The sequence below is a fragment of the Stenella coeruleoalba genome, assembly GCF_951394435.1.
Source record: "Stenella coeruleoalba genome assembly, chromosome: 1".
In the NCBI taxonomy this organism is placed as follows: domain Eukaryota; kingdom Metazoa; phylum Chordata; class Mammalia; order Artiodactyla; family Delphinidae; genus Stenella; species Stenella coeruleoalba.
This window is the reverse complement of record NC_137169.1, coordinates 26,226,355-26,254,226: the sequence shown is the minus strand read 5'-3', so window position 1 is coordinate 26,254,226 and position 27,872 is coordinate 26,226,355. Positions and strand designations below refer to the sequence as shown.

The window sequence follows — 27,872 nt, the reverse complement described above, 5'->3', positions numbered from 1 at the left end:
ACCCACTCTCTCCCTGCTAGGCTGGCTTGCTTTTCCTCTCCCCCGACCTCCAACGCACATGCACCCACTCTAGCCCAACCCAGGCTGCCCCAACCTCCCCAACCAAGCCCAGAACTCGTCCTTTCTTTCATCTTCCTTGGGCCACAGGCAGTAGTCTCCTCTGCAGAGCAGCCAGGACAGCCTAGAGCAACAAGGGAGCTGGTGGCGGGAGACCAGCTCCAGGAAGACCAGCAGCAGCCCTGGGGGGTGGGGGGCAGCCAGCAGGAGGAAGGCAGCCAGGCAGAGGTCCAGGCAGCAGCGTGGGGTGTGCAGGGCCTGGCGACTCAGCACACAGAGCGTGACCCAGCTCCCTGCCATGCCATCTGCCACCTTGTCATCCACATCCTTGCCTGGCTCAAAATCCCACTCAAGGAGACAGAAGCACAGCCCCCGGCCCATCAGAGGGCGGCCCTCCAGAGTAGGCAGCAGCTCCCCAGTCACCCAGCTCTGGTCTTGCCTTCAGTGGGACACAAACACATCATAAAGGAACCTCCTGCCCTCACCCCTCTGACTCCTCGGACCCTGAAGCCAAGCCCTGAACAAGATGGAGGATCCAGGAGTTCCTGGCTTCCTGTAAGAAGGGCAAGGAGATCAGCAGAAGCAGCTGTGCAACACGAGGAGCTTACTAATGCAGACGTGATGGAATTGGAGGCCCAGAGAAAGGACGAAGAGACACAAGAGGAAGAAGAAGTGACTGAAGAACCGAAAAGATTCACGACGCAGGAAATGGCAAGGGGATTTTCTTTATTTGAGGAGGCACTGTTAGTTTTTGAGGCACAGCTCCTGAACGTAGGACGGTACACGAAGGTTGCAGCAGCCATTCAGAATGCAATCCAGTACTACCGTGTCATCTATGATGAGAAAAAAAAGCTACTACCCAGACATCACTGGATCATTTTTTCAAGAGGATAGATAGAATTGAATCCAGCAAGGAACCAGAACCTGTGCCATCAGCGTCAGGCGTGAGTGAAACTGCAGCTCGCCCTCCGTCTCCTATAGCTGACGATCCTTCAGCTCTACCATCTCCCACCTCCTCTCCCTCCTCCAGTCAGTAACTCTTCTTGCCTGTTCACCCGATGCCGCTGTACACCAGCTGTTGTACTGTACCACTGTACTTTTCAAGGTACTGTACTGTATGATTAAAAATGTCTTCTTTATTTTTTGTGTTTGTTTTTTATGTATTACTTGTGTGAAAAGCATTATAAACCTATTACAGTACAGTACTACGTAGCCAGTTGTGTTAGTTTGGTATCTAGGCTAACTTTGTTGGACTTAGGAACAAATTGGACTTACAAACATGCTCTCGGGACAGAACTTGTTTGTATGTAGGGGACTTACTGTATTGGGGTATCTGGGGACTTTGCTCCTGGAGGCTGCCATCTAGCGTGAGGCCTGCCTCCCAGTCTAGCACTAGGACCTGGAAAGCAGCAGCAGACAGTGTCTCTAACCCCATTTTGACCAGATGCAACACCTGCCCTGGGCAGCTCACCCAGCAGCTCCTCAAGCAGCACTGAGCAGGGCGGGGCGTGGGACTGAAGTGCCTGCGGCTTCCGCTCCCATAGGCTGGACAGCCCCGTGATGCAGCAGGGCTTGGGGCTGTGCCCGTCCCCCCTTAGCTTCTGATACCAGAGCCTGGAGAGCTGCCGGAGGAAAAGGTTGGAGGTGTCCTGGGAGCAGAGGGCCTGCAAGCAAGCTATCACTAAGCAGGGAGAGTTGGCAAAGGGCAGGGAAGATCTCGGTGACATTCCAGGTCCCCAGCTGCAATCCCCAGCCTTTTGGAGTCAAGGTCTGCAAGACCGGAAAGACATTAGAAGCCAGCATCCCAGGCTTCCTGCCTGAGACCGCATGAAACTCCAAGCTGGTCAAGCTCATGGGCAGGGATAACACTACCTCAGAGGGGAGCTGCAGGTTCAAGGTATGCAGACGCCCTGGAAGCCCAAGGCTGAGCTCAGCACCGTGCGGGTATCCAGCAGGCTTAGGGCGGTTACTGCAGACAGCAGAGCCAACCAGCCCTTGCCCAGGTCTCCCAGTGGATTCTTGGCCAAGTCCAACTTCCCCAGCCTCCTTAAGCCCTGGAATGCCTGGCCCTGCAGACAAATCAGCTGGTTTCCCTGAAGGAGCAGCTCCCACAGCTGGGGCAGCATGAGAAGGCGACTGGGGACAGGGTGTGCAGTCCATTGTTGGACAGATCCAGGGCCCGCAGTCTTGACACAACCCCTGTCTCGTTCGTGCCCAGCATGGTACTTGCAGTTGGTTCCTACTCAAGTTCAGTTTCTGAAGGCTGGGCATGGCCTCCAGGAAACCTGGTAGCAGGTTAGTCATCAGGCCACTGCTCTTAAGACCCAAGCTCTTCAGGCTGTGGCAGGAAGCCAGGGCCTCCAGAGCTATGTGCCCTACAAGAGTGGATGCCAAATTCAGCTCCTGCAGCTCGAAGTGTGCAACTGCCCCAGCAGGCAGCTGGGCCGTGTCGTCATTGATCACAGACAGGGTGTCCAGGCTCTGCAGCCCCAGTCCCACCACTGCAGCTGCCTTCATCTTTGTGTGGTCCCCAGCTTGAGCCCCTGGAGGGCCCCGGGACTGGCCATCTTCAGCTGACTGTTGAATGACAGGTCCAGATCTCCAGAAGCCAGGCATCGCCAAAGGAGGGGCCATGCACTGGGTCTGGGAAGATGTCCGCCAGCTCCCCCACATTCTGAAGGCAACTATACTTGACACTCAGCCGCCGTAGACCGGGAGAAAACTGGACACCCGTGTTCCCATCCAGGCAGGGGCCCAAGAAAGCGAGGCCTGGAGGGAGCTTAGGTTGCCATCAGGGGTAGGAAGAGGTAAACTGTATAGGGGCCTGTGAAGAAGAGCTGCTGCAGCTGTTCCGAGCTGCCAAGAGCTCCTGGCAGGAGCTGGGTGAGATGCAGACTCAGCCCCAGGACCTTGAGCCCAGGGAATGGGAGAAGTCATCCAGGCACAGAACAGAAGTGGAACCAGAGAGACAGAGCCCCTCCTCACTCTGGGGCACAGCCTCCAGGGTCTGTGTCAGGTTGGTCACTGAGGAGCATGCCACAAGGAGGGGCAGGCTGGAGTCCAAAGGGCAGGTCAGGAAGAAGAGGGAGACCAGAGGCAGCCGGGAGTCTTCAGTCACCAGGCAGTTGGAAGCTGTCCAGCCTGCGGTCACAGAAGGGATAGGAGCAGACCAGGCAACAGCAAGTGCCCGTCCCATCTCAGCACCAAGCCTGGTCCACAGAGAAAACAGAATCAGAGCCCCCCTCTCTGCTGCCATCCCTTTTCCAGAGAGGAACCCAGACCCTATCCCCTCCCTGCACACATACATACACAACACTCATAACACTGACAGGATACACAGAACCCCAGGAGGGTCTGGAAGCAGGGTCGGAGGGCCACAATGCTTCCAAACTGAAGAACTGCTGGGAGGGTGGGGCTAGACTCAGAGATGCTCAGAGCTGAGGATCCAAGGGTCAGGGAAAGACAGAAGCACACTTGTGGGAGGTGAGACCTACGTCTCACTTCCCTGTTGTGAGGAAGCAAGCAGTGTTTGTGAGCAAAAGGTATGGCATCAGAGGTCCAGGATCTCTGCCATTGTCCTGAGCAGTGCATGTCCCCTCTCTGGGCTTCAGTTTCCTCACCTGTGAGCCAAGCATACAGATAACCTACTTCATAAGATTGCTGCAATATACATACGGGTTTCTCTCCTCAACACTCTCTTTACTAATTCCTCTCCTAACTCCAACAGAAAGGAGGTCTTGAATAAATCAGGATTTTTTTTAAGCAGTTGTTTTGTAAGCAAAATAATACATCAAAATGAGGCCTTCATGGGCATCTTGTAATGCTCCACCCGGAAGATTCCAAGAAGCCCAAAATTTACCCAAGAGGACCCATAGGGCTCCATTCCTGCCCTTCCAGGCTGGAGCTAAGAAGAACAGTCTCTGAGTCCTTGACCTTGATTTGCCACTACCAGAATGGAGGCAAGACCCCAAGGGAGAGCAGAACAAGGAAAAGAAAGGAGCTTTACGATTACTTCAAACAATGCCGTAAACCATTCAATACAATGCAATACCTGATCATGACTTTTTAAAATAATAAATTCAAAGAGAAGAAAAATTCCTTGACTTATAAAAGGGTATCTACCCCAGATCTATAATAAGTATAATTATTAATGGTGAACCATCACCTGCATCACATTACAGGAATGAGACAACTATAGTTATGGAGGTTTTAGCTAGAAAAATAAGAAAGAAAAAGAACAGAAAATAAAATTATAAAATCATAAGTATTTTAAAAAAACAAAAGGGTCACCATTTATAAGATGCTATGATTGTCTACATAGGAAATTCAAGAATTTCTAGAAATAAACTATTAAAACTAAAGTATGTTTAGCAAAGATACTGGAAACTAGATACTTTAAAAACTTTCTAACACACCAGTGCATTAGTCAGGGTCTCAACAGGAAACAGCACCTTAAATGAGGATTCTTCTAAGAGGTTTGTATGCAAAGAGCCTAATCACAAGGTGTTAGCAGTGCTTAGGAATACTACAAGGGGTAGTGTAGGAACCCGGGGCTAGCAATCATAGAAGCTATCAACACTGCTAGAACTGAAGGGATAAGGACTGGGAGAAGTTACCAGAACCTGGAAGGAGAGAGAGTCTTATAGGGTCAGCTGCCTTGAGAGAAACAATGACATTCAATCGAGTCAAAAATCCAACATGAGAGGACCTCACAGGAAGGAAGGAAGTTCTGGAACTGAAAATTTCAAAATCTGTAATGAAAAGTCCATGAGATAGGATTAATAGCATATTCCACACCAAGAAGAAAATAGTGAACTTGAAGACCTAGAAATAGAAACTATCCTAAGTGAAATACAGAAAGATAAAGTCAGGAGAAAAGGAACAAAACCTCAATGACCTGTAGGAAAACACCAAACAGTCTAACATATGTGTAATTGGAGTCCCAAGGGGAAAAAGGGGAGGGGGAGTGTGAAGAAATAACCAAAATTTTTCCAAATTTAATGAAAACTATAAACCCATTATGCCATGAATTTCAAGAAAACCTAAAGATAATGAACACAAAGAAAACCACAATAAGAGTGTCAAAATGTTGAAAATAATTGATAAAAAGAAAATCTTATGGGTAGCTAAAGGAAAATTACATAAAGTGACCCATTACAAAAGCAGGAAAAAAGACAAGAATTGCCATTACAGTAACCCTATGTTGGTATAGCCACCAATGACTCAAAATCCTCAAGAATGAAGATTTTGGTTACCCTACTGGATAAAACAAACAAGCAAACAAACAAACAACAGCAGTTGAGGTGCTGGATTAAGCTAAATAGAACATGGAAGGGTTAATGGAGAACAGAAGTAAAATATACCACCAGGAAAGAAAGAACTATAACTACAGATCTGTATTTTCTTCCTTGTAGTGTCATGTGTGTTTTACATTAACTATTGTGTTTCATCAATTCTAAGATGCTCATTTTTTTCACGTTTCAACACCTTTGAAATAAGGCTGCATCCTAAAATTGATTATCTCACTATTGCTGGTAACCAGTCAACATTCATGGTATAGTTACTACATGCACATATGCTTACTTGTCATAGCAGTTCACATTATTATAACTGCATTTGAGTTATGGATATTGTTGATAATACTCATTTTAGTTTAATTGTCCTTTAAAATGCCTTCTAAAATATTGCAGTACAATTCCACATTGAAATGAAAAGTTATTCTATGTTCAGAAAAAAAAGCATGGAAAGAAAGCAGTAGGGCAAATAATCTTTGTTGGAGAAATAATGTGGGAGGAATTCAGGGTAGGACTATAAATATGAAGAAGTCTGAGGAATGCCATAATCAATATATTCTTCTTATATTTTAATTTTTTGTATGCATAAAGTTATATAAGATAAAAATCTATATCTACATTAAATAATTATAAAACAGCTCTAAATTATAAGTGATGAGAAAGTATTGTGTCGTCATTTAATGGATCATTTTCCTTAATGGTACATAAAATAAGAGTTTATTTTACAACTGATTCTTAGATTCAATAAAATGCAGCAATTTATTTATTTTAAAATAATTTTTCTCTTCTTTCCTTCATTATTGATAGTGTGGTGGTGGTGGTTAATTTTACAATTTATTGCTCAGATTATAGAATTTTTAGACAAAATAGCAGTTATCAGAGGGGTGACCATCACCCACAGACTGTAGACATGCAGTTACTGGTGAGATTTAGATTGAATCTTTTGAAGATAATTGGAATACATTACCGGATTTTGTTTTGTTTTTTAATGGTTGGTTGTGTTATAGTTGGTGGAAGCTTTATTTTGAAGTGTAAGTGTTAGGAAAAGGAGTTATGTCAATGGACAGGCAAAGAGGTAGATAGTAGTGAGCATTTATTATTCATCTAGCATCTGAATTACTTTCTTGTGCCTATTTGGTAACCATGTCCACCTTGCCTTTAGTGTTACTGCTTGGAGTCTGCCACCCTAGGATCCTGGTAGCCCTATTGAAATCAGGGAGCCCATTTCAACTGCAGCATCCTATGACAATCCTCGGCCTAAACAGAGAATAGCCATGATAGTATTTTTCAAAGATGACAGTGTTTCCCTCACTAATGTATTTCTCAACACTTTCAATAAAGGATTGTCTTCTGGAACCATTCTAGAAATTCAGTTAGTGGGTGGAGAAAACATTGAACATGGAAGTGTCCTCAGTATTCCAATCTCCCCTCTCTATCCCTTCTCCAAACTCTATTTTATACCAAGGAATTTATGACCTTTAACTTTGTTTAGTAGACCACTGTTTAGTCTGAAATTCAGCCAACCAAACAAACAAATAATTGGAACTCTTCTGGCTACTCAAGCTAGCCTATTGAAGGACCTCTGGTAAAGGATCCATACAAATAAATTCAGTATAATCTAAAATTATTTTGCTCCCTCCTTGGTCTAGCAAGCACTCTCAGGGTCTATTTCAACATGTATGCTTTAGATTTTGCCAATACAAATCAAAAAAAAATTTACCCTTATTTGCCTCTCCTATTGGGTTTGACTTTGTAATTGCCTTCTAGGTACACTGGAATCTGACAGTAGTTATATATCTCTAGACTGTGGAAAAGATGACCTTCCATTTGTATCATGTCTGAATCTGTTTCTCATGTCCATTCTTCTCCTTCCCCTCCTCTGTTCCATATCACAGGTAAACTGGTATAAGTAAGTCATGTTTTCTGACTTCTGTGTGAGTTAAGAGATTGGAGGGCAAGAGAAAGGGAGAAGCTGAGATATTGTTCCCCCTCCTTCTCTGCTTTGGTAGAACCACCACCAGCAGCTACAACACTTCCATGATTCCAGCTCCAGTAGAGCAGACCTGCTATAGTTCTGGCTTCCCACTGATGGACCTGGTTGGCCCAAGTAATACACCTCTTCCCCTGTTCCTGCCTCTGCAAGAAAGGTGAGATTCTTCCATCACAGTCATAAAAAGTCCTTAGTTTTTAGGTGGACACTTGAGCTGAGTAATTAGTATAGGAGCTTGAAGTCTATATGCCCCTCATTGTTCTATAGAATAGCCACTCAGCCTCTTAGAGCCTTGCTTTCAATGGGCACTTCATTTTATGTGACTGGAAGTTTTCATTTAACTGACTCTTTCACCATTGTACGTCTGATCTGTCAGAGTCCCATTGTTTAAAGCTGGATTTTCACTGCCCTTGATCCCAACAGGCCCACTAACCAATCTTCAGATTCTTCTTCTTTTCCTGAGGGTCTGTTGTTTACACCCACTCCCTGTACACACCTCTGCATCAGTCAGGATTTAATTATATGCAACAGAGACTGACTTTAGTTGATCAAAGCAGAAAAGAAGCTTATGGAAAGTATTTGGGGTAGCTCATGGATTCTTTAGGGGGTGGGGGATTGAGAACCAGACGTATGGCCACCCCTTTACCAAAAAGGGATTCTGTTCGGTCCCTGCATTTTTTTTGAATTTTATTTTATTTATTTTTTTATAGAACAGGTTCTTATTTGTCATTCATTTTATACACATCAGTGTATACATATCAATCCCAATCTCCAAATTCATCACACCACCACTCCCACCTGCCACTGCTTTCCCCCCTGGGTGTCCATACGTTTGTTCTCTACAACTGTGTCTCAATTTCTCCCCTGCAAACCGGTTCATCTGTACCATTTTTCTAGGTTCCACATATATGCATTAATATGCGATATTTATTTTTCTCTTTCTGACTTACCTCACTCTGTATGACATTCTCTACATTCATCCACGTCTCTACAAATGACCCAATTTCGTTCCTTTTTATGGTTGAGTAATATTCCATTGTATATAGGTACCATATCTTCTTTATCCATTCATCTGTCGATGGGCATTAAAGTTGCTTCCATGACCTGGCTATTGTAAATAGTGTTGCAATGAACATTGGGGTGCATGTGTCTTTTTGAATTACAGTTTTCTCTGGGTATATGCCCAGTAGTGGGATTGCTGGGTCATATGGTAATTCCATTTTTAGTTTTTTAAGGAACCTCCATACTGTTCTCCTTAGTAGCTGTATCAATTTACATTCCCACCAGCAGTGCAAGAGGGTTCCCTTTTCTCCACACCCTCTCCAGCATCTGTTGTTTGTAGATTTTCTGATGATGCCCATTCTAACTGGTGTGAGGTGATACCTCATTGTAGTTTTGATTTGCATTTCCCTAATAATTAGTGATGTTGAGCAGCTTTTCATGTGCTTCTTGGCCAACTGTATTTGTTCTTTGGAGAAATGTCTACTTATGTCTTCTGCCCATTTTTAGATTGGGTTGTTTGTTTTTTTAATATTGAGCTGCATGAGCTGTTTATATATTTTGGAGATTAATCCGTTGTCCGTTGATTCGTTTGCAAAAATTTTCTCCCATTCTGAGCGTTGTCATTTTGTCTTGTTTGTAGTTTCCTTTGCTTTGCAAACACTTTTAACTTTCATTAGGTCCCATTTGTTTATTTTTGGTTTTATTTCCATTACTCTAGGAGGTGGATGAAAAAAGATCTTGCTGTGATTTATGTCAAAGAGTGTTCTCCCTATGTTTTCCTCTAAGAGTTTTATAGTGTCTGGTGTTACATTTAGGTCTCTAATCCATTTTGAGTTTATTTTTGTGTATGGTGTTAGGGAGTGTTCTAATTTCATTCTTTTACATGTAGCTGTACAGTTTTCCCAGCACCACTTATTGAAGAGACTGTCTTTTTGCCATCGTATATCCTTGCCTCCTTTGTCATAGATTAGTTGACCATAAGTACGTGGTTTTATCTCTGGGCTTTCTATCCTGTTCTATTGATCTATATTTCTGTTTTTGTGCCAGTACCGTATTGTCTTGGTTACTGTAGCTTTGTAGTATAATCTGAAGTCCAAGAGCCTGATTCCTCCAGCTCCGTTTTTTCCCTCAAGACTGCTTTGGCTATTCGGGGTCTTTTGTGTCTCCATACAAATTTTAAGACTTTTTGTTCTAGTTCTGTAAAAAATGCCATTGCTTATTTGATAGGGATTGCATTGAATCTGTAGATTGCTTTGGGTAGTATAGTCATTTTCACTATATTGATTCTTCCAATCCAAGAACATGGCATATCTCTCCATCTGTTGGAATCATCTTTAATTTTTTTCAAGAGTGTCTTATAGTTTTCTGCACACAGGTCTTTTGCCTCCCTAGGTAGGTTTATTCCTAGGTATTTTCTTCTTTTTGTTGCAGTGGTAAATGGGAGTGTTTCCTTAATTTCTCTTTCAGATTTTTCATCATTAGTGTATAGGAATGCAAGAGATTTCTGTGCATTAATTTTGTATCCTGCAACTTTACCAAGTTCATTGATTAGCTCTAGTAGTTTTCTGGTGGCATCTTTAGGATTCTCTAGGTATAGTATCATCTCATCTGCAAACAGTGACAGTTTTACTTCTTCTTTTCCAATTTGTATTCCTTTTATTTCTTTTTCTTCTCTGATTGCAATGGCTAAGACTTCCAAAACTATGTTGAATAATAGTGGCAAGAGTGGACATCCTTGTCTTATTCCTGATCTTAGAGGAAATGGTTTCAGTTTTTCACCATTGAGAATGATGTTTGCTGTGGGTTTGTCGTATATGGCCTTTATTATGTTGAGGTAGGTTCCCTCTATGCCCACTTTCTGGAGAGTTTTTATCATAAATCGGTGTTGAATTTTGTCAAAAGCTTTTTCTGCATCTATTAAATGATCATATGGTTTTTATTCTTCAATTTGTTACTATGGTGTATCACATTGATTGATTTGCATATACTGAAGAATCCTTGCATCCCTGGGATAAATCCCACTTGATCATGGTGTATGATCCTTTTAATGTGTTGTTGGATTCTGTTTGCTAGTATTTTGTTGAGGATTTTTGCATCTATATTCATCAGTGATATTGGTCTGTAATTTTCTTTATTTGTGATATCTTTTTCTGGTTTCAGTATCAGGGTGATGGTGGCCCCATAGAGTGAGTTTGGGAGCGTTCCTTCCTTTGCAATATTTTGGAAGAGTTTGAGAAGGATGGGTGTTAGGTCTTCTCTAAATGTTTGACAGAATTCACCTGTGAAGCCATCTGGTCCTGGACTTTTGTTTGTTGGAAGATTTTAAATCACAGGTTCAATTTCATTACTTGTGATTGGTCTGTTCATATTTTCTATTTCTTCCTGGTTCAGTCTTGGAAGGTTATACCTTTCGAAGAATTTGTCCATTTCTTCTAGGTTGTCCATTTTATTGGCATAGAGCTTCTTGTAGTAGTGTCTTAGGATGCTTTGTATTTCTGCGGTGTCTGTTGTAACTTCTCCTTTATCATTTCTAATTTTATTGATTTGAGTCCTTTCCCTCTTTTTTTTTTTTTTTTTTTTTTTGTGCGGTACACGGGCCTCTCACTGCTGTGGCCTCTCCCGTTGCGGAGCACAGGCTCTGGACGCGCAGGCTCAGTGGCCATGGCTCACGGGCCCAGCCGCTCTGCGGCATGTGGCATCTTCCCGGACCCGGGCACGAACCCACGTCCCCTGCATCGGCAGGCAGAATCTCAACCACTGCGCCACCAGGGAAGCCCTCCCTCTTTTTCTTGATGAGTCTGGCTAATGGTTTATCAATTTTGTTTATCTTCTCAAAGAACCAGCTTTTAGTTTTATTGATCTTTGCTATTGTTTTCTTTACTTCTATTTCATTTATTTCTGCTCTGATCTTTATGATTTCTTCCCTTCTGCTAACTTTGGGTTTTGTTTGTTCTTCTATCTCTAGTTCCTTTAGATGTAAGGTTAGATTATTTGAGATTTTTCTTGTTTCTTCAGGTAGGCTTGGATAGCTATAAACTTCCCTCTTAGAACTGCTTTTGCTGCATCACATAGGTTTTGGATAGTCATGTTTTCATTGTCATTTGTCTCTAGGTGTTTTTTGATTTATTCTTTGATTTCTTCAGTGATCTCTTGGTTATTTAGTAATGTATTGTTTAGCCTCCATGTGTTTGTGTTTTTTACATTTTTGTCCCTGTAATTCATTTCTAATGTCATAGCATTGTGGTCAGAAAAGATACTTGATATGATTTCAATTTTCTTACATTTACTGAGGCTTGATTTGTGACCCAAGATGTGATCAATCCTGGAGAATGTTCCATGTGCACTTGAGAAGAAAGTGTAATCTGCTGTTTTTGGATGCAATGTCCTATAAATATCAATTAAATCTATCTGGTCTATTGTGTCATTTAAAGCTCTTGTTTCCTTATTAATTTTCTGTTTGGATGATCTGTCCATTGGTGTAAGTGAGGTGTTAAATTCCCCCACTATTATTGTGTTATTGTCGATTTCCTGTTTTATAGGTGTTAGCAGTTGCCTTATGTATTGAGGTGCTCCTATGTTGGGTGCATATATATTTATAATTGTTATATCTTCTTCTTGGATTGATTCCTTGATCATTATGTAGTGTCCTTCTTTGTCTCTTGTAATGTTCTTTATTTTACAGTCTATTTTATCTGATATGAGTATTGCTACTCCAGCTTTCTTTGGATTTCCATTTGCATGGACTATCTTTTTCCATCCCCTCACTTTCAGTCTGAATGTGTCCCTAGGTCTGAAGTGGGTCTCTTGTAGACAGCATGTATATGGGTCTTGTTTTTGTATCTATTCAGGGAGCATGTGTCTTTTGGTTGGAGCATTTGATCCATTCAGGTTTAAGGCAATTATCAATATGTATGTTCCTATTACCATTTTCTTAAATGTTTTGGGTTTGTTTTTGTAGGTCCTTTTCTTCTCTTGTGTTACCCACTTAGAGAAGTTCCTTTAGCCTTTGTTGCAGAGCTGGTTTGGTGGTGTTGAATTCTTTTAGCTTTTGCTTGTCTGTAAAGCTTTTAATTTCTCCATCGAATCTGAACGAGATCCTTGCCAGGTAGAGTAATCTTGGTTCTAGGTTCTTCCCTTTCATCACTTTAAGTATGTCATGCCACTCCCTTCTGTCTTATAGAGTTTCTGCTGAGAAATCAGCTGTTAACTTTATGGGAGTTCCCTTGTATGTTATTTGTTGTTTTTCCCTTGCTGCTTTCAATAATTTTTCTGTCTTTAATTTGTGCCAATTTGATTACTATGTGTCTCGGTGTGTTTCTCCTTGGGTTTATCCTACCTGGGACTCTCTGCGCTTCCTGGACTTGGGTGGCTATTTCCTTTCCCGTGTTAGGGAAGTTTTTGACTATAATCTATTCAAATATTTTTTCAGGTCCTTTCTCTCTCTCTTCTCCTTCTGGGACCCCTATAATGCAAATGTTGTTGTGTTTAATGTTATCCCAGAGGTCTCTTAGGCTGTCTTCATTTCTTTTCATTTTTTTTTCTTTATTCTGTTCCACAGCAGTGAATTCCAGCATTCTGTCTTCCGGGTCACTTATCCGTTCTTCTGCCTCAGTCATTCTGGTATGGATGCCTTCTGGTGTATTTTTCATTTCAGTTATTGTATTGTTCATCTCTGTTTGTTCTTTAATTCTTCTAGGTCTTTGTTAAACATTTCTTGCATCTTCTTGATCTTTGCCTCCATTCTTTTTCCGGGGTGCTGGATCATCTTCACTATCATTATTCTGAATTCTTTTTCTGGAAGGTTGCCTCTCTCCACTTCACTTAGTTGTTTTTCTGTGGTTTTATCTTGTTCCTTCATCTGGTACATAGCCCTCTGCCTTTTCATCTCGTCTATCTTTCTGTGAATGTGGTTTTTGTTCCACAGGCTGCAGGTTTGTTGTTCTTCTTGCTTCTGCTGTCTGCCCTCTGGTGGATGAGGCTATCTAAGAGGCTTGTGCAAGTTTCCTGATGGGAGAGACTGGTGGTGGGTGAGCTGGCTGTTGCTTTGGTGGGCAGAGCTCAGTAAAAATTTAATCCACTTGTCTGCTGATGGGTGGGGCTTGGTTCCCTCTCTGTTGGTTGTTTGGCCTGATGCGACCCAACACTGGAGCCTACCCCGTCTCTTTGGTGGGTCTAATGGCAGACTCTGGGAGGGCTCAAGCCAAGGAGTACTTCCCAGAACTTCTGCTGCCAGTGTCCTTGTCCTCATGGTAAGACACAGCCAGCCCCCGCCTCTGCAGGAGACCCTCCAACGCTAGCAGGTAGGTCTGGTTCAGTCTCCTATGGGGTCACTGCTCCTTCCCCTGGGTCCCGATGCTCACACTACTTTGTGTGTGCCCTCCAAGAGTGCAGTCTCTGTTTCCCCCAGTCTTGTCAAAGTCCTGCAATCAAATCCCACTATCCTTCAAAGTCTGATTTTCTCGGAATTCCTCCTCCCATTGCCAGACCCCCAGGGTCAGAATCCTGACATGGGGCTCAGAACCTTCACTCCAGTGGGTGGGGTTCTGTGGTATAAGTGTTCTCCAGTTTGTGAGTCACCCACCTAGCAGTTATGGGATTTAATTTTGTGATTGCCGCCCCTCCTACCATCTCATTGGGGCTTCTCCTTTGTCTTTGGATGTGGGGTATCTTTTTTGGTGAGTTCTAATGTCTTCCTGTCGATGATTGTTCAGCAGTTAGTTGTGATTTTGGTTTCCTTGCAAGAGGGAGTGAGAGCACGTCCTTCTACTCTGCCATCTTGAACCAATCTCTTGGTCCCTACTTTTTAATGTCACTTATCTTATGATTTAAAATCAGTTTTATCAGATTGGTAAATAATAGTCCATGAGTTTACACTACAGTTCAAGGGAGGTTGAGATGCAAGCTCTGGTATTTTTTATCTTCTATAGTGAGAAGCAGGCTCTACCTCTCTGTGGTTGGATTAACTTTCTCCCCTAAAAAGAAACATAGAAAGAGGCTTGGATATTGGACAGCCAAAAAGATGATAAACATCCACTGCCCTATGTGAACATACTGAGTTCATGATACATGCCTAGAACGGAGTGCTTAGGGGAGAATGCTTCTTACCCACTCCTTCTTCCTTGTAGAGAAACCCATTAGTATAACTCTCCTGGGTCTCCCCCCCCTTCACACCTCCTGGAGGAAGAAATACAACTTACATTATTCATGAGTTTGGGAGAGAACATGAGTGTGTGGAGCTCTGTGCCTTCCTCTTTCCTTTCCCTTTGGGAGTACACATTCACATCTGCTTTGTGCACCAAGTTTTATAAGAACAGACATCACATGGGGAGATGTGCATATTCCTTGCAATGTCTATAAATGGATGGATAAAACTAGTGTTCACTATTATGTCTGTAGCTCTAAGACATAGTCTCCAATAACAGCTCTACAGTAGGAAAGATGAAAGTTTATTCTTTGGCATTCTTCTCAACTGGTTCATGAGTCAGGGATGAAAAGGAGGCCCCTCAACCCACTAATATTTTTTACTGTTTTGCAGCTAAATGTGACCTAACCTCTGCCCCTGGAGGGCTCTCACTCTAGTGGGAGAGGGATACATAGCAGATCATTATAATACACCATGACCCCTGGGTCAACGTTTGACTGTGTCACTCCTTAGGACACTCATACTCCAGAGCCTTTAGAATGCAAAACTATAGACTGTACCCTTTAGGTGATTGTCCACCTGGCTTTTCCTATTTAAAAGTAAGAAGAGTAAAATTTGCAGTCAGGTAAAAAGGAACTATTAGAATGGGACTGCTTCAGTTTCCCTTTGTTACAGTAACCAGATTAACTGGCTTTACCCTAATTCCCCAAGTGGGGGGTGGAGGGCCAACATCTGATCAGAAGCTCTGGGATTCCTGCCCCTGTCTCTTTCCTTTCCCTAGTCATTCGAGCACCTCAGAGATTTACAGACTGAGCTGGAGAGGCCTTCTGAGTTCATTCAGTCCAACACCTCCCCTTTCAGTTGGGGAAACTGAGACCCAGAAAGAAGAAGGGGATTTTCCAGGGCCAAACAGAGGGCAGATGGCAGAGCTGGGATCAGCACCCAGGGTCATGGTCGAGCCAGGTGAGGATGGAGTGTTAGTGACAACAAGCAGCCTTCACTCCCAACCAAGGGAAGTGAAGTGAAGCTCTTGGAGCCTAGAAGACCCCTCCTGCCATCCTCCTGGCCCACTGTACCACACACACATTTAGGACAGGGATCTCAGCTTCCCTTCCCTGGGCTGGGATGTGAGGAGTTTATGGAAGGAGCCTGAAGTCAGACCTCAGTTCTCATGCTGTGGTCTGGCTAGTACTTGCCCAGAGAAGTGCTCTGGAAATAAAGAGAGCTGAGAAACCAGCTTTGCAAATAAATAAATGAAATGAAATAATGTGACATGGCGTAAAATAAAATAGATGCCTTTGCCTTCAACGGGGGGCCACTTTCTGGAGGGACTTTCTCCTTTCTCTCTCCATTCACCCATCTCTCCTGCCTCCAAGCTCAGCAGACCCTTACTCCACATACTTTCCCTCGATCACATCTCCACCACCTCCTTTTCCTCCCCACCCCTGCCTAGGCACTCCTGTCCTCCTGAAGGATGGACTTCTGACAAACCCAGGTGATTGCCTTCTCTATGGGTTGTTAACTGGTCAGCAAATATAATGTTTAATCAAACAAATTTTCAGCGATTTTATCGCATAACCACATTCAGGTAACATCACTAGAATTCTAAACAGAAAGAAGAAAGAGTTGACCCCCAGCTCCACCACCACCAAATCAAATGGCTTTGGCTCGCCTGAATTTGCTTCGGTTCTTGTCCTGACATTAAACAGATAGCTACCATTTTTTACACCTTCCTATATGCCAGGCATACTGAGAAGCACTTCAAGCAATACAAACCTGGAAGTATTTTATTTCCCAGAATCCCCTTTTTTTGCCTATCCAGAATCTCTTTTAATAATAAGAAGAATTAACATTTATTGAGAACATACTATGTGCCAGACACTACGCTCTCTTTTCATCCTCATGACCTAGTTTGTGTGTGCTTTCCCAACCCCACCAACATTCTCCAGATGGAGAACTGTGGGCCAAGGAAGTTCAGTGGCCCGTCCAAGGTCCCTAGGGTAGTTAGTTTCTTCCTCTGTCAAAGGTGAGAATGTCCTAGTTATTACTTCCCCATTTGGGTTTCCAGGGGACAGTTGGGGTTTGGCTGTGTGTTCCTTTGTTGTAATTGCCTTTGTGGCTTTGGTGTTTTCAGGTGTAATTCCCAGACAGCCTTGAGTGAAGGATGCCCTTGTTTCCTGTTATTCCAAACATCACAAGGACAGACAGTGGAGTCTAAACAAGGGTTACAGGATGAGGAGATATTTTCACTGATACACAGAACAAATGGGAATCCAGCCAGGGGCAGCTGGACAGAACTTTTGGAGAAGAGCTCCCTGTAGTACTGCCGTAGCACCAGCCCTTCTGGGAAAGTGAAAGAGGCCAGGCCAAGAGTGTCCTGGGCTACTCTGTTGTCTTGGTGGAGGTTCTGTTTGCGTTCAGGAACAAAAATCATCTCAGACTACCCCAGGCACAATTTGTTGGGAGGATGTAGGGGTATCTCATTGAACCCTAAATCAGCTGGGCCTGGGGAAAGCCTGAAGTCAGGAAGTGAAGCCATCAGAGAACTTCCAGAAGTTTCTCTCTCATCTCTACTTCAACTTTCCTCTTCCTCCTAAACAGATATCTCTGCTTCTATGCTCTCATGGCTGACGAGGCCACTGCATCCCAAGGGAACTCCCGGCTGAACTAAACCAAAGGTCAGCTTTGGAGGGGGCAGAAGCTCTAGTTTACCCCATCCCACCACTCCCACCACCAACCACATCTGCTCAAGGTCCCTTCCCAGTACTGTTTTTTTTGTTTTTTTTAATATGAGAAGACATTTTATTATTTTACTATATAACATATTAGTGAATATACCCAATTGTATTTTCTCAAATGGCAAATGAGACGCAGGATAACATTTCTCTTTGATTCCTGAAAACCTCAATATCATCTGTCTTTTGGAGGATTCAGTTTCCTACGACGTCTATGATACTGTCCACGAGGATACCAACGGTGCTTAGTAGTAAAGAACATTTTGGTAAGTTGTTCTATCATGGGTCCTTGCTCTAAGTGTTCACCTTTTTCTTCTAATCTGGTTTTCAGCACTAAATCATGTGTTTCTTCATTATTCTGCACAGGATCTGGCCGAGGGATAGGTTTTGTGTGCTCATACGGAATGTCCACAGAAGGGTGATAGCATACTATTGTCCTGCCATCAGATGTCAAAGCAAGCTCTACTTTGTAATTATAGTCATCTGGAAGAGAAGGATACATAGTTTTATGACAAGCACGATATAAGGCTCCATTTTGAATTGGAAATAAATGTTTCAAGATAGTTCTGCTTGATATAGCCCATTTTACTGCTGCCAATGCCATGGTGAATCAAGATGCTTATCAGGTGGTATGAAAGATGATTTGAAGAGAAACTGCTTTTAAAATCTGCTTTTCAGCCTGGGTCCCCCCACTACTGGTTTTGATGCTCCCCCTGCCCATCCACCAGGATCCGCTGAGGGAGCTCAGAGGGCGGAGAAACCACCATCTTCCTTCCTTGGGGACTTCTGAGAAATCCTGCTCCTTATGTTTCCTGTCTGTGTTGTGAGCCTGCAGGGTGCTCTGCTTGGGGATGGATGGGTTTCTCCACCGTTCTGGAGAGGGAAGCAAGTATTCTCTTGCTCAGGAGGAGCAGCAAAGAGCGCCACTGTTCCATGGCCGAAGAGGACTTGCAGGCTGGGCTGTAAGGAGCCATTGGTCCTGGTTTCTCAGCGTCCCCTCTCCTGTTGGCTTGCAGATCTCATTATTTAGACAGTCTCCTTTTTAGACAATTTGTACAAGGCCTGTTAGACGTTCATTCTATTCCCTCATTCAAGCAGCAGCTATTCTGAGCAGGGCACAGGGTACAGAGGCAAAGGAGTCAGGGCACCTGCCCTTGGGAGGCTCATGGTAGGTGGGAGTGACAAGCCCATGAAAAGAGGAGTGATCCAGACGTCCTCTTGTTTCTCCTGCTAGCAGGTCACACTTCCTTTTAATGCATAAGCAGCAATAAACTGAACCCTCAGTCTGCAAGACTTCAGGAAATCCGGTCTCTTACAGAGTTCCCTTTCCCAAGGATCTCTGAGAATTCTTACATATTCCACCAATTCATATGGTTGTCACTTATCACCTTTGTCTGCTCCACTGGACCCCCAATCTGGAGCCGCAGCCCTGGGAGACCTGCTCTCCCCAGGCTCCTGTTTGTCTAACGAGGGCTTGTTCCCAGGGACTCCCAAGCTCCCTTCTCTCCTCTGTACTCTCTCCCTACGTGATTTCATCCAGTCTTACGGTTTTTAAATATCATCTATTTGCCGATGAGTTTACAAATCTCTATCACCACCGCTGACGTCTCTCCCCAGCTCCAGACTCTTGTATCCAATTGCCTATTTGTCATCTTCACTTGGAGGTCAAACAGGCAATTGAAACAACTTAGCCAAAACAAACTCTTAATTTCCTGCCCTGCTCTGCCGGCCCCCAAACCAGCTCCCCTCCAAGTATCTCCATTTCAGGCGATGTTTCAGTACATAGCAGGACACCATCCACTTAGTTGTTCAATCTACAAACCTGAAAATCATTCCTGATTCTTCTCTTTGCTCCCCCACCGCCCCCCACAGCTAGCCCTGTGGAAGCCACATCAGAACCCATCCTGAATCTGACTGCTTCTCTCCATCTCCATCGCTAGGCTCCTAGAACACGTGGCCATTGTCTCTCGCCTAGATGATGGCAATGACATCCTGACTTGCCTCTCTGCTTTCACTCCTGCCCCCTGCAATCTAGTTTCCACACAGAATCCAGAGTGAGCTTTTAAAAATACAAACCTGTCACATCACTCTCCTGCTTAAGCCCTTCCATGGCTTCCCATCACATATAGAATAAAAATTTAATGTCTTACTCTGACCTACAATGTCCTCCCTGAGCTGGCCCTGCCTGCCTCACCGCCATCCTCAGGTATCGCACACACAACTGTCTTTCTTCCTCTTTCTCTCTCTCTTTCAGCCACACTTGGCCTTCTCTCTGTTCATCAGAAGGGCCAGGCCCACCTCTACCCAAGGGCTTTTGCAATAACTGTTCCCTTTGCCTAGTATGCTCTACCCCACCTCGGAAGGGGTGTGTGTGTGTGTGTGTGTGTGTGTGTGTGTGTGTGTGTGTGTGTATGTGTGTGTGTGTATTTTTACTAATCATAAGTTAATGCTACAATACTAATCCAATACTAATCACTTTACATATGAGTCACCACCATAGGAATTTTTGCCTGAGACAAAACAATTTTCCTAGGCCACCTACAAGCTCTGTTCTCCCATCTTATTTTCTTAGCAGATAATATGACTTGGAACCTAAAACAAAAAGAAACACTTTGAAGTCTTTCCAACAATGGGGGGGAGAAAAGACCATAACTTGGTAAGAAGAAGAACAAAAAGGAGGTGGAAGAGGAGGAGAAAAAAAAATAGCATTTGAGACCAAATTATTAAGTGAGATTAAACAAGATTATGTTGAAACAATAAAAGCTATATTACTAGAGCAACAAAACACACCAAACATAGCTTTTACAAAGATAAAGAGAAGTTGGCAGAAGCACAATGGTAGTTTTCATTTATTCATCCAACAAGTGATAGCCTACTATGTGCTAAACTGTTAGGGAATAAGTGTTAGAGAATAAGAATAATCATTCTAAGTGTTAGGGAATAAGCAGTGAACAAAACATAAAACCCCTGAGCTGTGGAGAGAAAAGACACTTTTTAAAGTAAATATATAGTATGTATTATAATAATGAGTTCTAGGGAGAAAAATAAAGCAATAAAGGGGATTAGAGAGAAGCAGGGGTGGGGAGGGAGCTGCAATTTTAAATAGGGTGGACCAGGAAGACCTCTCCAAGGAGGTGATATTTGAGCACATTTGCATATGCAGCTCCCTGGAGAAGGGCACTGTAGGCAGAGGAAGAGCAAGTGCAAAGGCCCTGGAGTGGGAGCTTGCCTGGCCTGTTAGAAGAAAAGCAGGGAGCCAAGGAGACTGAGGTGGGGAAAGCCAGGAGAGTTTGTAGAAGATGAGGTCAGAGAGGTCGTTGTAAGGACTTTGGCTACTCTGAGTGAGATGCAGGGTCATTACAGGGTTTTCATAAGAAGAGTGACATAATCTGACTTATACTATTAAAGAATCATTGAGGCTGCTATGTTGAGACCAGAATGGCTAGGGCTCTCAGCGGGTGAGACCAGAGCATAAAAACAAGCAAGGAGATATTGTAGTAACTCAGGTGAGTGGTCATGTTGGCTTGGACCACCATGGGGAAAAACATGGGTAGATTCTGATGTATTTTGAAGACAGAACTTAAAACATTAACTTATGAGTTTCATGTGGGATGTGGGAGAAAGAGAAATCAAGGATGATGCCAAGACTGTGGGAGAATGGATTTAGGAAAATTAGGAATTTGACTTTGGAAATGTTAAGTTTAAAATGACTATTATAGGGGCAGAGTCAAGATGGTGGTGTGGGAAGACGTGAAGTTCACGTCTCTCCACAACTAGGGCACCCATGGGACGCTGGTGGGGGACTTCAACGCCCAAGGTGATGGGAGGAACTCCCAAGTGAACTGGTAGGACGTGGGGGGACTGAGGGGAAGGAGAAGTAGAGGCCAGACGGTACTGGCGCCCCTGAGGGGCAGCTGAGAGGTGGGAGGTGTTCCCACACCTGCATGGACCCTTGGGGGCTCAGATCAAGGAGGAGCATGCCCAGCGTATCCCCTACCCAATCAGCAGAAAAGTCTGCCCAGCTCTCGGGCCAGGTCCTATGCCTTCAGAGGCCCCCTCTGGGCCGCGTGGGTCCTGGGGCCATAGGAGGGAGGCGGGGTGGGGGAGAATAGGAGGGTCCCTCCAGGAACAGAGGAGCAGGCAGGAAAGAAGCAGAGGGCATTGGCCCTGCCTACTCGAGCCCAGGAAACCTACTGAGCTCCCAGTTGGGGTCCCCTGCCCTCTGAGACCAGAGGTGGGAGGCAGGCCTGGGCCCCGTCTGTTCCATTGAGCCTAAGCCCCACCCACCACACCCCCCAGAGCCTCTTCCAGCCCTGTGGGTCCTAAACATAGACCCCGCCCACCACCCAACCCCCACTCCTGCTTAGGCCTTGCCCTCCATAACCAAGGTCTTTTCCACCATTTTTTTTCTCCTCCTCTTTTTTACTATTGTGGTTCTGTTTCACCTTCTGGTTGTTGTTTCCTCTATATTTTTATATTCTTTCTAACATATCTGTTAGTTTCCTAGTCTAATTTTATTTTTCACTTTGTTATTGTTCTCCCCTTTTTTCTTTCTGCTGCTCCACGCAGCTTGCAGGATCTTGGTTCATGAGCTGGGGGTCGGGCCGAAGCTCCTGCAGTGGGAGCTCCGAGTCCGAACCACAGGACTAACAGAGAACCTCAGACCCCAGGGAATATTCATCGGAATGAGGTCTCCCGGAGGTCCTCATCCCAGCACCAAGACCCAGCTCTACCCAACAGCCTACAAACTCCAGTGTTGGAAGCCTCAGGCCAAACAATCAGTAAGACAGGAACACAATCCCACTTATAAAAAAAAAAAAAAAAAAAAGAGACAGCAAAAGAATATGTCACAGATGAAGGAGCAAGGTAAAAACCTACAAGACCAAATAAATGAGGAGGAAATAAGCAATCTACCTGAAAATAATTCATAATAATGATACTAAAGATGATCCAGAATCTCAGAAATAGAATGTGGGCACAGGTTGAGAAAATACAAGAAATGTTTAGCAAAGATCTAGAAGAACTAAAGAACAAACAGAAATGAACAACACAGTAACTGAAATGAAATATACACTAGAAGGAATCAAAAACAGAATAACTGAGGCAGAAGAATGAATAAATGAGCTGGAAGACAGAATGGTGGAAATAACTGCTGAGGAGCAGAATAAAGAAAAAAGAATGAAAAGAATTGAAGATGATCTCAGAGACCTCTGGGATGACATTAAACACACCAACATCCAAATTATAGTGGTCCCAGAAGAAGAAGAGAAAAAGAAAGGGTCTGAGAAAATACTTGACGAGATTATAGTGGAAAACTTCCCTAACATGGGAAAGAAAATAGTACCCAAGGGGCTTCCCTGGGGGCACAGTGGTTGAGAGTCTGCCTGCCGATGCAGGGGACATGGGTTTGTGCCCCGGTCTGGGAAGATCCCACATGCCACGGAGCGGCTGGGCCCGTGAGACATGGCCGCTGAGCCTGCACATCTGGAGACTGTGCGCCACAACGGAAGAGGCCACAGCAGTGAGAGGCCCACAAACTGCAAAAAAAAAAAAAAAAAAATGGTACCCAAGTCCAGGAAGCACAGAGACTCCAATCCGGGATAAACATCAGGAGAAACACACCAAGACACGTATTAATCAAACTAACCAAAATTAAATTCAAAGAAAAAACATTAAAAGCAAGGGAAAAACAAAAAATAACATACAAAGGAAATCCCATAAGGTTATCAGCTGACTTTTCAGCAGAAACTCTGCAGGCCATAAAGGAGTGGCAGGTTATACTTAAAGTGATGAAAGAGAAAAACCTACAACCAAGATTACTCTACCCAGCAAGGATCTCATTCAGATTTGATGGAGAAATCAAAAGCTTTTCAGACGAGCAAAAGCTAAGAGAATTCAGCACCACCAAACCAGCTTTACAACAAATGCTAAAGAAACTTCTTTAGGTGGGAAACACAAGAGAAGAAAAAGACCCACAAAAACAAACCCCAAACAATTAATAAAATAGTAATAGGAACATACACATCTATAATAACCTTGAACATAAATGGATTAAATGCCCCAGCCAAAGGACACAGACTGGCTAAATGGATACAAAAACAACACCCATATATATGCTGTCTACAAGAGACCCACTTCAGATCTAGGGCACATACAGGCTGAAAGTGAAGGAATGGAAAAAGATATTCTGTGCAAATGGAAATCAAAAGAAAGCTGGAGTAGCAATACTCATATCAGATAAAATAGACTTTTAAATAAAGACTGTTACAAGAGATAAGGAAGGACACTACATAATGATCAAGGGATCAATCCAAGAAGAAGATATAACAGTTATAAATGTTTATGCACCCAACATAGGAGCACCTCAATACATAAGGCAAATGCTAACAACCATGAAAGGGGAAATCGACAGTAACACAATAATAGTAGGGGACTTTAACACCTCACTTACACCAGTGGACAGATCACCTAAACAGAAAATAAATAAGGAAACACAAGCTTTAAATGACACAGTACACCAGATAGATTTAATTGATATTTATAGAGCATTCCACCCAGAAATGGCAGAATACACTTTCTTCTCAAGGGCACATGGAACATTCTCCAAGATAGATCACATCTTGGATCACAAATCAAGCCTCAGAAAATTTAAGAAAATTGAAATCGTATCAAGCATCTTTTCTGACCACAACACTATGAGACTGGAAATCAATTACAGGAAAAAAAAAAGCTGTAAAAAAGCATTAATACATGGAGGCTAAACAGTGCACTACTAAATAACCAAGAGATCACTGAAGAAATCAAAGAAGAAATTTAAAAACTACATAGAAACAAATGACAATGAAAACACGACAACCCAAAACCTATGGGATGCAGCAAAAGCAGTTCTGAGAGGGAAGTTTATAACAATTCAATCTCACCTCAAGAAACAAGAAAAACTCAAATAAACAATCTAACCCTCCATCTAAAGCAACTAGAGAAAGAACAAAGAAAACCCAAAGTCAGTAGAAGGAAAGAAATCATAAAGATCAGAGCAGAAATAAATGAAATAGAAATGAAATAAACAGTAGCAAAGATCAACAAAACTAAAAGCTGTTCTTTAAGAAGATAAACAAAATTGATAAACCCTTAGCCAGACTCATCAAGAACAAAAGGGAGAGGACTCAAATCAATAAAATTAGAAATGAAAAAGGAGAAATCACAACTGACATCACAGAAATATAAAGGATTATAAGAGACTACTACAAACAACTATATGCCAAGAAAATGGACAACCACAAACAAATGGACAAATTCTTGGAAATGTACAATTTTCCAAGACTGAACCAGGAAGAATTAGAAAATATAAACAGACCTATTACAGTAATGAAGTTGAAACTGTAATTAAAAATCTTCCAACAAACAAAAGTCCAGGACCAGATGCCTTCACACACGAATTCTATCAAATATTTAGAGAAGAGGTAACACCCATCCTTCTCAAACTCTTCCAAAAAATTGCAGAGGGAGGAACACTTCCAAACTCATTCTACGAAGCCACCATCACCCTGATACCAAAACCAGAAAAAGATATCACAAAAAAGAAAATTATAGACCAATATCACTGATGAACATATGCAAAAATCCTGAACAAAATCCTAGCAAACAGAATCCAACAATATATTAAAAGGATCATACACCATGATCAAGTGGGATTTATCCCAGGGATGGAAGAATTCTTCAACATATGTAAATCAATCAATGTGATACACCATATTAACAAATTAAGGGAAAAAACCATATGATCATCTCAATAGATGCAGGAAAAGCTTTTGACAAAATTCAACACCCATTTATGGTAAAAACTCTCCAGAAAATGGGCATAGAGGGAACCTACCTCAACATAATAAAAGCCACATATGACAAACCCACAGCAAACATCGTTCTCAATGGTGAAAAACTGAAAACATTTCCACTAAGATCAGGAACAAGACAAGGATGTCCACTCTTGCCATTCTTATTCAGCATAGTTTTGGAAATCGTAGGCACAGCAATCAGAGAAGAAAAAGAAATAAAAGGAATACAAATTGGAAAAGAAGAAGTAAAACTGTCATTGTTTGCAGATGACATGATACTATACATAGAGAATCCTAAAGATACCACCAGAAAACTACTAGAACTAATCAATGAATTTGGTAAGGTTGCAGGACACAAAATTAATGCACAGGAATCTCTGGCATTGCTATACAGTAACAATGAAAAATCAGAGAAATTAAGGAAACAATCCCATTTACCATCACAACAAAAAGAATAAAATACCTAGGAATAAACCTACCTAAGGAGGCGAAAGAATTGTGCTCAGAAAACTATAAAACACTGATGAAAGAAATCAAAGATGACATAAACAGAAGCAAAAATATACCATGTTCTTGGATTGGAAGAGTCAATATTGTGAAAATGACTATACCGCCCAAAGCAATCTACAGATTCAGTGAAATCCCTATCAAATTGCCAATGGCATTCTTCACAGAATTAGAACAAAAAAATTTTATAATTCATGTGGAAACACAAAAGACCCAGTATAGCCAAAGCAATCTTGAGAAAGAAAAACAGAGCTGGAGGAATCAGGCTCCCAATCTTCAAACTATACTATCAAGCTACAGTAATCAAGACAGTATGGTACTGGCACAAGAACAGAAATATAGATCAATGGAAGAGGATAGAAAGCCCAGAGATAAACCCACACACATATGGACACCTAATTTATGACAAAGGAGGCAAGAACATACAATGGAAAAAAGACAGCCTCTTCAATAAGTGGTGCTAGGAAAACTGGACAGCTACATGTAAGAGAATGAAATTAGAACACTCCCTAACACCATACATAAAAATAAGCTCAAAATGGATTAAAGACCTAAATGTAAGACCAGACAGTATAAAACTCTCAGAGGAAAACATAGGAAAAACACTCTTTGACATAAACCACAACAAGATCTTTTTTGACCCACCTCCTAGAGTAATGAAAATAAAAACAAAAATAAACAAATGGGACCTAATGAAACTTAAAAGCTTTTGCACAGCAAAGGAAACCATAAACAAGACAAAAATACAACCCTCAGAATGGGAGAAAATATTTGCAAATGAAACAACGGACAAAGGATTAATCTCCAAAATATACAAACAGCTCGTGGAGCTCAATATGGAAAAAATGAACAATCCAATTAAAAAGGGGTCAGAAGACCTAAATAGACATTTCACCAAAGAAGACATACAGATGGCCATGAGGCACATGAAAAGATGCTCAATATCACTAATTATTAGAGAAATGCAAATCAAAACTGCAATGAGGTATCACCTCACACCAGTCAGAATGGCCATCTAGAAAAAATCTAGAAACAATAAATGCTGGAAACGGTGTGGTGAACAGGGAACCCTCCTACACTGTTGGTGGGAATGTAAATTGATACAGCCACTATGGAAAACAGTATGGAGGTTCCTTAAAAAACTAAAAGACTAAAAAATGACCCAGCAATCCCACTACTGGGCATATACCCTGAAAAATCCATAATTCAAAAAGAGACATGTACCACAATGTTCACTGCAGCGCTATTTACAATAGCCAGGACGTGGAAGCAACCTAAGTGTCCGTCGACAGATGAATGGATAAAGAAGACGTGGCACATATATACAATGGAATATTACTCAGCCATAAAAAGAAATGAAATTGAGTTATTTGCACTGAGGTGGATGGACCTAGAGTCTGTCACACATAGTGAAGTAAGTCAGAAAGAGAAAAATACCATATGCATGTATATGGAATCTAAAAAAAAAAAAAAAAAATGGTACTGATGAACCTGGTGGCAGGGCAGGAATAAAGATGTAGACATAGAGAATGGACTTGAGGACACGTGGGTGGGGGGAAGGGGAAGCTGGGGCAAAGTAAGAGTAGCAGCGACATATATATACTACCAAATGTAAAATAGATAGCTAGTGGGAAGCAGCAGCTTAGCACAGGGAGATCAGGTCGGTGCTTTGTGACAACCTAGAGGGGTAGGATAGGGAGGGTGGGAGGGAGGCTCAAGAGGGAGGGGACATGGGGATGTATGTATGCATATGGCTGATTCATTTTGTTGTGCGACAGAGGCTAGTGCAGTATTGTGAAGCAGTTATACTCCAATAAAGATCTATTTTTAAAAATGACTATTATATATCCTGGTGACGATGTCAAATGATGTAAAGTGCTAGGTGTAGAAGGCACTCGATTTATGTGTGCAAGTATGACACGGTTAAACCTGGTTCTGTCTCTTGGTGGCTGTGTGGTCTTGGCGAGTCATCCAGAGTTTCTGGAATGTAGACCTAATCAGACCTACTTCCAGGGTGTGGTATTGGGTTGGCCAAAATGTTCGTCTGAGTTTTTCTGTAAGAGATCATGGGGAAACCTGAACGAACTTTTTGGCCAAACCAATATTTTTAAAACATGTCCACAATTTTTTGACACTCCTCCTAACCAAAGATGGAGTCTCATTCCTCTCCCTTTGCACTTGGGCAGACCTTAGTACCCAGTTGCTAACAAGTAGAGTGCAGAAGAAGTACTGGAATCTGACTCCCAAGGTGAAGTTAGCAAAGTTTCTGCTTGACTCTGAGGACACTCACCCTTGGAACCCAGACACGATGTT

At 42.7% G+C, this 27,872-nt stretch overlaps 1 protein-coding gene and 1 pseudogene across 2 annotated transcripts; both read right to left on the bottom strand.

The window, feature by feature from the left end:
- Positions 1-69: 69 nt before the first annotated feature.
- On the bottom strand, positions 70-27,872 carry LOC307185149 (toll-like receptor 12; annotated as a pseudogene). The gene is made up of 3 exons: positions 27,850-27,872; positions 1,337-3,266; positions 70-643 (listed from the first exon to the last, which is right to left on the bottom strand). The product of its transcript is annotated as a toll-like receptor 12 (transcript).
- On the bottom strand, positions 17,238-17,884 carry LOC307191356 (large ribosomal subunit protein mL42). The gene has a single exon (XM_079931360.1). The coding sequence runs from the start codon at positions 17,822-17,824 to the stop codon at positions 17,396-17,398; it is 429 nt and encodes a 142-aa protein (XP_079787486.1). The 5' UTR covers positions 17,825-17,884; the 3' UTR covers positions 17,238-17,395.

What these genes read in the sequence shown, in the direction of transcription:
- LOC307191356 (XM_079931360.1), bottom strand. Translation starts at nt 17,824, where the DNA reads ATGGCATTGGCAGCAGTAAAATGGGCTATATCAAGCAGAACTATCTTG.